Source organism: Syngnathus floridae, chromosome 11 (genome assembly GCF_059516105.1).
Source record: "Syngnathus floridae isolate MCC-2025c chromosome 11, RoL_Sflo_1.0, whole genome shotgun sequence".
Taxonomy (NCBI): Eukaryota; Metazoa; Chordata; class Actinopteri; order Syngnathiformes; family Syngnathidae; genus Syngnathus; species Syngnathus floridae.
Genome location: NC_142423.1, coordinates 9,865,043 through 9,877,500, shown reverse-complemented (window position 1 = coordinate 9,877,500; position 12,458 = coordinate 9,865,043). Strand labels below are relative to the sequence as shown.

The window sequence follows — 12,458 nt, the reverse complement described above, 5'->3', positions numbered from 1 at the left end:
TAACATTTCGGCTTGTATAAATGTAGTGTGGGTTGAGCAGAGTTTTAGATATGGCACTGTTTAATATTGCTGTCTGTTTATCTCCAGCGAGCAACAGTGTCGATCGTATCTGAGGCATGTGAAACAATTGACACGATACGAGACTATGAGTTATTAGCATCAGATAGCTACCAGCAGACACCTATTGACTTGTTTTAATAGACAAGTGCACTGTAAATAGAAGTGGACCTTTGTCATTTACAAAAGTTGTTCATATGCACTCTGTCACATCAAAATGTGTTTGTTAATGAGGATGAGAGATTTGTAATTGGAACACCCAATATTTATGTTAGGCCAGCAGTACTGTAAAATGTTTTCTGTAATGACTAGCAGACAGAAGATGGATGAGGATCTGGTGAACAATATTTCATTTCTACTTCTAATGTGTTGCTGCAAAGACCTTCTAACCTCCCAGTCAAACCTTCAAAGTTGCTTGGTAATTGCTTGTCGTTTGTCACTCGCTGTCAAATATGAAAAGCTGCTTGGAAATGCATGTTTGCTGCTTTACATTTTTTTTTCAACATTTACTCGAAAAGCCAGACAAGCTAAAAATTCATGAGATGATCTGAAGGTATCTGTTTAGTGCAGGGGTGTCAAACTCATTTTTTTCACAGGCTGCATTGTTTTCGGAGGGCCATCATGACTGTCAACCCAAAAAAATGTATGAGCACCTCATATTATATAGAGTAAAAGCTACAAAACAAACTGACAAATAACTCTTTCAATCAGACGAGTAAAAACGGGTCAAATATTTAAAAAAAGAGATATTATTAAAAGTCAATACAATTTGAAATTCTAGTAATGACACGAATTTGATGCACAATTTGTCTTTGCGGGTCACATACAATGATGTGGCGGGCCGTATCTGTGTGCGTGTGTGTGCATGTTGCCTGCAGCAGTTGTGCGACTGTGTTCCAGCATAAAGAGCAAAGGGAAAGCAATCAGTGTAAGAACTGTGGCCATGCAGCGAGGCGGCCCCAGGCCACGCGTTTGCCCGAGTGACAAAAAGTTGAGAATATTGACAACGTTGTACGAGAGAAGTGTTACAAGTGCGCCCCTGGGACCCAGCATACCACCAGCTCACTATTGACCACTGACTTGTCACCTCTGCTCTGTCATTGTAGAAGAGGGATGCACTAGAAACACAAGCTTTGCTAAACTACTGCTTATTATAAAAAGGATGAAATTGTCTTGACTGCCATCGCTGGATTGAGCTGCTGCCAGTAAAAACAAAGCAGTCATTGTCCAAGTGTTACAAAGCCACTCTTTAAAAAAAAACACCTTTTGTCCTGTCTCACACGTCAGCTCCCAAATCAATAGCAATATCCTCTCTCCTGGTGTCTACTTTCTCGTGTGTGTGTGTTGCATCATGAGTGTGTACATGCTGTTTGTGAGCTCATGATAATGGCTTCTTCCCCCACATCACCTCTCTCGCCTGCGCTCGACAATAGCAGTTAATAGCAGCCCAAAGTGGCGGCACACTTCCAGCATGGGGGCGGGGGGGGAGCTTTCAAAAGAGTCCATGTTTCTTTTTTGGATGTATTTATTCATCAAGCTACATGCATAATGGTCCATGCTCGCCCCGCAATTGAATCAAAGTGTTTCACATCACAGAGCTGACCGGGGAAAAAAAAGCAGGTTGTGAATGTTGTCAATTGCAGGCAGACAATATGTGCATTTCAATGAAGAACAGGAAATGGCACCTTTGTATGAATAAAAAAACCACACACACACACAGGGGTGCCTGAAGTGGAATAAATCATTTTTTTGAATAAGGGTAAATGTAAGATAAATAGTGCAGGAAATGGGGTCAAAATACAAAAAATCCTGCCTAGCTACAAAAACAGATATGCTCAAACCTCATTGAATAAAGTACATAAGCAGACAAGTATATTCACATATTAAATAAATAAAAGAAACATTTTAAGCATATAATTATACCTACACACCAAATCAATAAAGAAGACATAACTAGACATTTTTGATAAGTGGTGATGAGAAAGGTTTTTATAACTTTATGATCTGATATATATTTCTGAGCACTTTGAAATAACAAATGACTTTTGATAGATTGCCTAAATAGCTTAATGACCCTTAAGGAACTGTGTAATGCATGCCTGATGTTTTTTCCCTGAATCATGGACACGGCCAGAGTCGTCTTGACCGTTCAGTACTTGATTGTATCTTATGTTTTGACTAATGCTAGACGCCAGTTTTTGATTACTACTGAACGCTCTGCACAGAGGGAAATATTTTGCCCAACAAAGAAAAGATACGGTTGGAAGCATGATTAAACTAAGAATAAGCTAAGACATGAAGATCAAACGAACAGCAATAGATTAATGATGTCACAGCCAAAAGCTAACATAATTCCGTATAAAATGACAAAATTGAAAGAATGAGGTACGACAGTGTATGTCCAAGATTGGAGAAGAATGTTCACAGGAAGGTCACATAGAGATAAAACCAGCAGGTGCCAGAGGGAGCCAGCCAAGGACTCGGCCAAAGATGATCGCCAAGGCCGAAAGACGGGATGGAAGACAACAGCCCCCGCGCGCACACACCGAATCGCCCAGAACCAGCACCCACTCCCATGGCGAACTTGCCTCACCCCAAAGACTCATCACCCATCAATCTCGGCCCACAATGCGCAACTTAATATAAGATGATCAAAAAACCTTGAACATTGCCTTTTCTGAATGGAGACTTTCCGCTCTTGAAGGGCCCAGCGCTGTATTGTACTTTCCTGAAAACAGAGCTGTCTGAACAAGAATTGTGATTGAACTCAACCAACCTGTGTAAGTCTAATTTGTGCTTCAGTGTCTTAGCATTTTCCTAAATCTGAAGAAATCAAACGAGCACGCAGTGAGTAAATTGGATAACAGGTGATTGGCAATGGCTTCTGCCGTGAGGCGCAGATAACGCTCTCCCTAAATTGTGGACAGAATACAGCGAACGTATTGGACCAGCAACTGCTGTCAGCTTTTTGTCTTGAATTAAATGAACAGCATTTTGTTGTTATGTATCAATATGTACAGTAGAAGAACTTTAAACAAGTTTTAATCCTCAAATATCATTATTGTTTGTTTGGTATTTGCATTCCTGTTTAGATGGGAAACTCCCTGAAACTGAAAGCAAATATTAAAGTACCTAATGATCATGCAACAAAAAAAAAAAAAAAAAGAATTTGTTAAGCCCAACATTTATCTCAATGCCTGAGCTAAGAATTACAAACAAATGATTACTATTGAATTTTATGGAGATTCCTATGCATTCTGAGCATAGAGAGTTTTTTTGTGTTGCTTGCAGTCAGTCGAGTCAACGTTAAAGGTCAAACACAGTGTAGCTCACGTCAGACAATCCCAGTGAGAGCAGACATGATGTCATTAAACTTTCATGACAACTAAAGGGTGACAACTCTCAGTGGTTGTTGACTCCTCACGACCTCCCTCCCCACACACACAAACACACACACTTGAGATAGTGTAGTTACCCCTCAATGCATAGCTGACCGATGCAAGCTACCTTGTTATATTTTATCGCTCACTTCTAGCTGTAGCTGTTTCAGATAAAAAAAAAAAAATCTAATTAACAAATGACTTTCCAGAATGTCGTCCAAGAAAACATTGCTTGAGTGTTGTCGACGACGCAGCGAAGGCTGTGTGAAAAATGTCCGCCGTTGCTTTTGTGCTTGCCGCGGGGGTCCCTGCAAGTCCCATAGGAGCGTCTCCATTTATTGTGCTGCAAAAAAAGCCAATTACAATGTTAATGTGTCACAGCGGGCGCCTGAACCCCGAGGAACGCGTCCAACGCTTGATGGAGAGGGCCCGAGTCAACGCGGGTTAACAGCAAAACGGCGTCTGGGGAGCGCTTGGACCATAGCAAAACACTTCGCCGGAGTAAATACACACACATATGCTTGCCACATTCAGCGATTGATACGCAGAAAAAAAGACTGGATATCAATGACAGGATTAAATACTAAAAAATATCTAAACTAGGCTACGGTAACCTTACAAAATGGTGGCAGTCAATGTGTAAAACAATGTCAGACATTAACGGTATGAGAAAATGAGCTCAGTTCAGCCCAGCCAAGCTAAAACAGGAAGAGATTGCTCTATTCTATCTATATCGATCTACGTATTCAGTCAAGATAAGACAATGCAACTTGTCCACAGAGGACTCCCAGAGGACGACCTCTCTTGGGAGGCCATAATAAGCCATTAAAGGCACATTAGAGGCTAATGAAAAGGCTCTTAGTGTTTTTTTTACGTACTGTGGACCACCTGGATTTATTTGTCGCACTATCCTGTGTGCATGCAATAAACAAAATTTCCTATGCATTTTAAGAGCCGGTTCACAACACAAAGCTCTTGACACACGTGTCCTTATACTTGTTATTGTCATGCAAATGTTTATAATAGACTGCAGCCAGTTCCTCTGATTAGCCTGATGTGTGCTCGCCCCCCCCCCTTTCCTCTGCCATCCATTCATCCATCTATCCATCCATGACAGACACACACACCCAGGCAAATCAAACTCATCATATTACCTCACTAAAATGTATTTTATCGTTAGCAAATGCATTGAAAAGGGCTTGATCTGGGTCATACAGATGATATGATGATATGATACAGAGTACACATATATATAAATACAAGATGAAAACACACACAAGAAGTAAGGAGAAAACCTTCAACAAACTGTGTACTGGCACATGGACCAATGGCTGGATATGAAAGGATATCCAATAAATGCTCCAATGGCATTCCATTAACTTGTGCGTCATGTGAATTCTCTTTGTGTTCACTGTTTTTGTAGTGCGCACACGGAACTTGTTCACAGGCGTGCGTGAGTGATGATGATGATGACGATGATGATGAGGGGGTGGTACCCTGAGCCAACTCACCCATGTGTGTAATGTGAAAAGGAGGGGTGGCTGTTTGGTGGGGGGTGAAATAGTGCTGCAGTGACAGTAGCGGGTCGAGAGGAGTGTGTGTGTGTGTGTGTGTGGAGGGGGGGGGGGGGGGGTGTCATTAAATGCCCAAAGCAGGAATGGATGGTGCGAGGAGGTCTATTTTCCACCAACGTGGTGCAGTGGCATTGCCAAAAAAAAAAAAAAAAACTGCCCTTCTGGCTTTGCCCACCCGTCTGCAGGAAAGGTGCTGATAATCTGATTTAAAGATTTTTTTTTTTTTTTAAAGGCTCCAAGGATGATGTGGTGGTGGTTCCAGCATCTTTTCCTAAATATGCCCTGAAGCTGATGAACAATTTTGATTGGTCGGACGTCAGACGTGAATCCCCATGGGACTTGGCCCCGCCCACTATAATGACGCCCCACCACCCACTACCAACCCCTGTGGGTGCTCAAGAGAGAAAAATCACTTATCTCTTTTTGCTCTCGGTTCGCACACATATGAATATTTTATAATTCTAACAATAATTCCACCAATTTAGCGGGATTGTCGAGTGTGTATAAAATGAAGACGCAAATAATTGTGCGCACACACACACTCACACACAGACACACAGTAACCTTCATCCTGCAGACCACAGACTGTCTGCGTGCTGCTGATAAGAGCCTCCGTCGTTAACTCGTCCACGCAGGACAGGCTTGCACGCTTCCACTCGTGCGTGTGTGCATGTGTGTGAGCGTATGTGCGTGGCACGTGCACTTTGAGAGATTTAATTTATGCATTTTAATGAATGGAATTTGGGCAAAGCACAACGAAGACATATATCTTGGATGCCATGGTTTTTTGTTTTTTTTTTTTGCGGGGAGAGGGATTTCTATTTTAGTTAAATATGTCTTCATAGTTTTATCCGGGACAATGTAGTCCTACTCTTAACGCGATGCAGATTTTTTTTGGGTGCTGTACATTCCATTGCATTTGAACAGTTTCGGCACGGACGAGGCCGCTTTGCTGCAAGGCGATGACGATGTGTTGATGCTGCAGCGTCGTGTGCATGCATAGAATTTGCGTGAGGGGGAATATAAAATATCCATATTTTGTAAAGTATCCCATGCCTGTAGGCTACGCTTTAAAATCACTTTAGCAATTAAGAGCAAACAACAAATGGATTCTTAATTTAAATACATACAGGCCTGTGTGTATGAATATAAAACAAAAATGAAATCATTTATTTTTTTAACACATAACATTTAAAAAATGAAAACAATGGCACACGCGCACACACGCGCACACACGCACACAAATATTTCGATGAGTGAAAGAATGAATGGATGATGTATTGAATTACATATTTCATCTTGTTAAAAAAAATAGAAGAAATTTGACTAGATTAGAGCAAAAAGCCCAAATTGGAGGAAGAATAGTCCATTTTAGGAGACTCAAAGTTCTCCGTCTTACCATCCAAAACCAAATTTTTCCTGCTGCATCCCAAAGCGACCCTGCATGGTCTATTACCAACGCTGCTCCGCGTCCTTGACTTTAAGCAAAACGTTCGTTAATTTCTTTCAATTTTTAAAGATAGACAGACAAAAAAGAAACGAAATCCTACATTTAGTTGTGATCCAAAGATGCTTGGCTTTTGGCACAAATCTCAGCCTCCTTTTATATGCGTAAACTTGGACGAGATTGGAGGCCGCCGGAATGTCATTGGACGCCGGGCTGAAGTATTATAGATCGTGGCTCCGGGAGGGGGTGACAAAGGGAGGGAGTGGGTGAGTGGGGTGAGGGTGGGTGTATGGTAGTGAGGGGTACCGCAAGCACCTCCCCTAGAAATGCAGCAAATCTCTCCCGTGTTATCCTGGTGCGGGGCTCTATCTACTAAAAAAAGGAGGGAGGGGATGGAAGAGAGGGGGGGCACTCAAGCCCACCCCTCTGAGCGCCACGGTACCGCATTGGCATCGGTGAAGGCACCTGAACGCACCTTCCACCCACCCCGAGCGCAAAAAAAAAGGATATCATAAAGGGCCTTACTTACAAAGACACTTTTGGGGGCTTGGTGCGTAAAGCTTTTACGCACGGAGACTGGAGCCAAAAAGACAGCTAGGAGGCGTCGTGTCGAGCATCAAGGAGGAGAGGACAGGAGAAGGAGAGGAAAGGAGAGGAGGGGGGCAGGATGCAGAAGCGGAGCGACGACGTCTGAAGGTGAAATGAACCTGAGGAGAAGCACACTGAGGAAGAAGTGGAGATAGCAACTAAAAAAATAAATAAACCGTCGGTGTCTTAATCAGAAGCTTTCCCCACCTCGCCCACCCACTCTCTTGTCTTGTGGATGCAACGAAGCGGACGCCGCCACCCAAAGTAGCCTCCTTTTTTTATATATATATATATTGGATAAGGAGAGGAGGAAATAAGCGCAAATATGGCGACGTTAATCCGGAGCAAACTGTCCAATAAACTGTCCAACGCGGCAACGACCGTCACCAACAAATCCCAGGCCAAAGTCAGCGGCATGTTCGCCAGGATGGGCTTCCAGGCCGCCACCGATGAGGAGGCGCTGGGCTTCGCCGCCTGCGACGACTTGGACTACGACCACCGGCAGGGCATGCAGATGGACATCCTTGCCGCCGACGACAAGGCGGCAGCGGTGGAAGGAGAAGGGGGGGAAGGTGGGGACGGTACCCTCGATGGGGACAGCCATTACCAGAGGGACGGCACCGGTCCGTCGCGCTCGTCCTCCAAGGACGGGGGTTCGAACGAACTGTCCGAGGCCAGACCCAAGATCACGGCTTGGGAAGCGGGATGGAACGTCACCAATGCTATCCAGGTACGAGCGCGCACCTCATCCGATTGCTGTTCATTTTATCATTAGGATACAATACTGCGTGAATGCAATGCGATGATTTCCTCCGCGCATAGTGTCCACGAAAACGCACTTTCTACTGTCCCAAATCCTCCTATAATTAAATCCTAATGCTCTCTATATTAATTCATCGTTTTCCATGCGTTTAACAATGGATTTCAAATTGTTCGAATACATTCCGTGCGCAATGACGCGCATCCGTGGCGCACACAAGCGCGCGCGGTGGGGGGAGGGAGGGGGAGAGAGAAAGAAAAAGAGAAAGAGAAAAGTGGGCGTGAACAAAGTGAATGCCCCCACCCACGCAGGAGTACGCCTTGCTCGCAGGCTCTGCGACAAAAAAAATTGGTGGTTTCGAGGTTTTGACGTCACAGCGTCTCCTACGACTCACGGTGACGTCAGAGAGGGGGAGGGAAGACAGACGCGCTCAAAGCCAAGTGGAAATCCCACGCTACGTCAAAACGGGAAGGGAGGGGGGAAACGGGATGGGGGGGGGGGGGGGGCTCACAAAGAACGTCACTTAGTATCACCAAAGCACTCAAGAGGGTGTAGCCCTCCACCAAGGGGGAATAAGCACAAGTGACAGGATGAACCACTTTCAGTGGGCTACTAATTGGACAGGAATATGACAATCTGATCTGACATATCATGCGTCAAAGTGCAGTCTGAATCAAAATTGCCATCAACTAGGTTGGATTATCAAAGTAAAGTTTGTGGCACATTTGGGTTTTGTTGAAATGCGCTCAGATTTGACAGAGATATGTAAACTAAAGAGATCAAATGCCAAAAAACCTCAAAGCGTGAAGCTGCAACCACTACGTCAAGCTCCAGTCCTCAAGGACCACTGTCCTGCATGTTTTAGATGATTCCCTCCTCCCTCGAGGACCAGAGCATGAAAGCTGTGATTTAAAGGGATGTTGGAAAATCTACTTTTTTTGTGGAATGACCCAAATCACTGTGTGTGTTTTCGGCTCACAGGGGATGTTCGTCTTAGGTCTGCCCTACGCCATCTTGCACGGGGGCTACCTGGGCCTCTTCCTGATCATTTTCGCCGCGGTGGTGTGCTGCTACACGGGCAAGATCCTGATCTCGTGCCTGTACGAGGAGGACGAGGATGGTCGTCTGGTGCGCGTGCGCGACTCCTACGTGGACATTGCCAACGCTTGCTGCGCGCCGCGCTTTCCGGCACTGGGCGGCCACGTGGTCAACGTGGCGCAGATCATCGAGCTGGTGATGACGTGCATCCTGTATGTGGTGGTGAGCGGCAACCTGATGTACAACAGCTTCCCCAACATGCCCATCTCGCAGAAGTCGTGGGCCATCATCGCCACAGCGGCGCTGCTGCCGTGCGCCTTCCTCAAGAACCTGAAGGCCGTGTCCAAGTTCAGCCTGCTGTGCACGCTGGCGCATTTCGTCATCAACGTGCTGGTGATCGCCTACTGCCTGTCGCGGGCGCGGGTGTGGGCGTGGGACAAGGTCAAGTTCTACATTGACGTCAAGAAGTTCCCCATCTCCATTGGCATCATTGTGTTCAGCTACACGTCACAGATCTTCCTACCGTCTCTGGAGGGCAACATGCAGAAGCCTAGCGAGTTCCACTGCATGATGAACTGGACGCACATCGCCGCCTGCATCCTCAAGGGTCTCTTCGCCCTGGTGGCCTACCTGACGTGGGCCGATGCCACCAAGGAAGTGATCACGGACAACCTGCCGCCAGGCATCCGCGCCGTGGTCAACATCTTCCTGGTGGCCAAGGCGCTTCTCTCTTACCCGCTGCCCTTCTTCGCCGCCGTGGAGGTGTTGGAGAAGAGCTTCTTCCAGGAGGGCGGCCGAGCCTTCTTCCCTGACTGCTACGGGGGCGACGGACGCCTCAAATCGTGGGGCCTGAGCCTACGCTGCGGCCTGGTGGTCTTCACGCTGCTCATGGCCATCTACGTGCCACACTTCGCGCTGCTCATGGGCCTGACAGGGAGCCTGACCGGCGCGGGGCTCTGCTTCCTGTTGCCCAGCCTCTTCCACCTCAAATTGCTCTGGAGGAAGCTGCAGTGGCACCAGGTCTTCTTCGACGTGGCCATCTTCGTCATTGGTGGTATATGCAGCATCTCCGGCTTCATCCACTCAATGGAAGGGCTTGTGGAGGCCTTCAAGTACAACATAGAGGAGTAGACCCCGCACCATTTGGCCCGCCTCTTTCTCCTCCTCCTCTTGCTTCAGTTCATGCGTAAAAGCGCACACTCGCACCCATCCAGTCTTGCGCATCACGCCGCTATATGCCCTCCTGTCATGAGGCCTTGCATTAATATGGCAAAATATCAGACAACACAATAGTCAGATGCAAGTGTATCTAATAAATTGGCTGTGTAAATCCAAGAAGAAAAAATAGTTTTCTCCGTACTATGTTTGATTGATTCAAATGTTCATTTATTTAAAGCAAGATGCTCTGTCTGGGCCGCCGCCTTTTTCTCGCTTCAGTTCATGCGTCTTGCCTTAAAACAAATGTCAATCAATAAGCAGTCGTACCTGATATACCGGCAGCGTTATAAAACGCAAATACTTCTTACCATCAATTTTGCTTGAGTGACGCTATTAAATACCATTTTCTTTGAGGCAAGGTACAATAAGATGACTCATCTGGGACTCTTCTTCTAAATTAAATTCATGCGTAAAAGGCGCACGCTCCAAACCATAATGTCTTGCGCGCAACGCAGCGATGGCCCTCTCGTAATCCACGAGGCCTTGCGAAAATAAATCCAGCATGCATTCGTCTGATGTGTGCCTAATTGGCATTGTACGTCTATGAAAACGAACAATAGTCTTCTTCCCCCTTAATCTGCTTGATTGACACCCGTATTAAAATGCTAATTTCTTTAAGGCCCGATGCAATAAGGGTTATCATCCACAGACAAAAATGTCCAAACACGACGGCAATAACCAGCAGTAGAAACATAATACAGCTCTGGAAATCAAATAGAAGACCACTGCAAAAAAAAAAAAAAAAAAAAATCAGTTTGTCCTGTTTTTCCCATTTACAGCAAGTACAAAAAATATTTTCTTTTGTTTAAAGACTCCCAGATTTCAAAGATAAACGTCATCATTTGGAGCATTTTTTAAAAATGGTCAGAATATCAGTTTTATTTATTTATGTATGAATGTATTTATTTATTTTTATTTATCTTCCAGAGTTGTAGCCTATAATAAATAAAAATACGGTAGGAGATTGGACCTAACAAGCAGCTATTCAAACTATGCATTGAATGTATATTTGGTGCGCGCGGGTGCACACACGCACACGCGCGGGCGCACACGCACACTCGCACGCACGTACACAAGAAATACAACTTGGAAGGGGATATTTAAATTATTATGATAATAATAATAAAGTAGTTAATTGGATAAATTAGCACATTTTATTTATACCTTTGATTGGCAGCTCCGAAATCTAAAGCCTCTCCCGCTGCACATACAAAAAAAAAAAAAAATGCTGTTTGTCATCACATTCCAAACACGTGGCCTGTTATCATATGAAATGATGAATTCGGTGTATGGCAATTCTAACTTAACAAAAGAAAGAGAGAAAGAAAGCAAAATGTGCATACGGACATTTTTCATTCTGTGCAATCAAATGGGGTCCTGTGGAAATGTTATTTAAAAAAAAAGAGAGAAAAAAATAACAAGCGTACGTGTAGTGTTTATTATTCTTATTGTGGTTTCAAAACAGATGGAATGTATATCAAAGTCGTTATCATATATTGTGGAAATTAATATCAAAGAATAACAGATTAAAAGAAGTGAAATTATTGTAAAGAATAATGTGTGGTCTCATGTAACGCTAAAACGGTCAGAACATGTATTTTTTTTCTCAGTAATAAACAGAAAATGATGTTGAAAGTAGTTGCACTCTTTTTTCACGTAAATGTATTCTTTTGGGGGGGGCGCATAAATTAGACAATTTTTAAAATAAAATCCAAATAATTCCATGAGGATATACCCGACTTGGATGTAAAATGTCTATAGATTTTACATCCAATATAGACTATATCTATAGACTGTTATGGGAAAGAGAAAACGGTCAAAACGAAACTAATCTTTAAAGAAAACGTACGTAATTTAGCGAATACCTTATCTTCCAAAAAAATAGGCCAACGTAAAAATCAATTGCAATTGTTTAAAAAATAGTCGAAGTATAAAAGGATGAATGTGAATGCCTGTTCTTGCTTTTTCGACCAGTAGATTGAACAAATTAAATATTTACTCACTTCATATTGTCGCTCAAATATCACAAAGACAGACAGACACACAGACACACACACACACGTATACATTCTGTGAACGCCAGTGCGTCAAGCAGTGGAGATGGAAACAGTTCAAGCACGAGCTGCTGATTGGTTTAGAACACACAGCGTTCAGAAATAATAGGAGGGAAGAAAGCTCCGCCTTGGGCGTCAGAGCGAATTTCTGAAGACACCCATTTTTTTTTTCCGATGGGGGGGGGGCACTAAAAATTGCACAAATTTCCAAAGACTGGTCTTGGCCTCCCCAAAACAGAACGTTTATAGGGTTTTTGTTTGGGCTGACGTGGGTAGAACGACTGAACACCCTGTCACGTAAACAAAAATACCAAATAAAGAACATGATTCAGTGGAAGCCTT

The 12,458-nt window shown here is 44.2% G+C and overlaps 1 protein-coding gene and 1 long non-coding RNA gene across 2 annotated transcripts in view; one reads left to right on the top strand and one right to left on the bottom strand.

Annotated features, from left to right (window-relative positions):
• LOC148390991 (uncharacterized) overlaps positions 1–8,004 on the bottom strand; it is a 12,388-nt gene extending 4,384 nt beyond the window's left edge. Inside the window, exon 1 of the long non-coding RNA XR_015861410.1 lies at positions 6,411–8,004. This is a non-coding gene — a long non-coding RNA (uncharacterized LOC148390991). The remainder of the gene's footprint in view (positions 1–6,410) is intronic.
• On the top strand, positions 6,821–11,697 carry slc32a1 (solute carrier family 32 member 1). The gene is made up of 2 exons (XM_088390501.1): positions 6,821–7,776; positions 8,788–11,697. Exons 1-2 carry the CDS (start codon positions 7,372–7,374, stop codon positions 9,973–9,975), a joined length of 1,593 nt encoding a protein of 530 aa, XP_088246627.1. The 5' UTR covers positions 6,821–7,371; the 3' UTR covers positions 9,976–11,697.
• The last annotated feature ends 761 nt before the right edge of the window (positions 11,698–12,458 follow it).

What these genes read in the sequence shown, in the direction of transcription:
- slc32a1 (XM_088390501.1), top strand. Translation starts at nt 7,372, where the DNA reads ATGGCGACGTTAATCCGGAGCAAACTGTCCAATAAACTGTCCAACGCG. An exon ending in ACGTCACCAATGCTATCCAG is followed by an intron (nt 7,777 to 8,787) that starts GTACGAGCGCGC and finishes TTCGGCTCACAG; the next exon opens with GGGATGTTCGTCTTAGGTCT.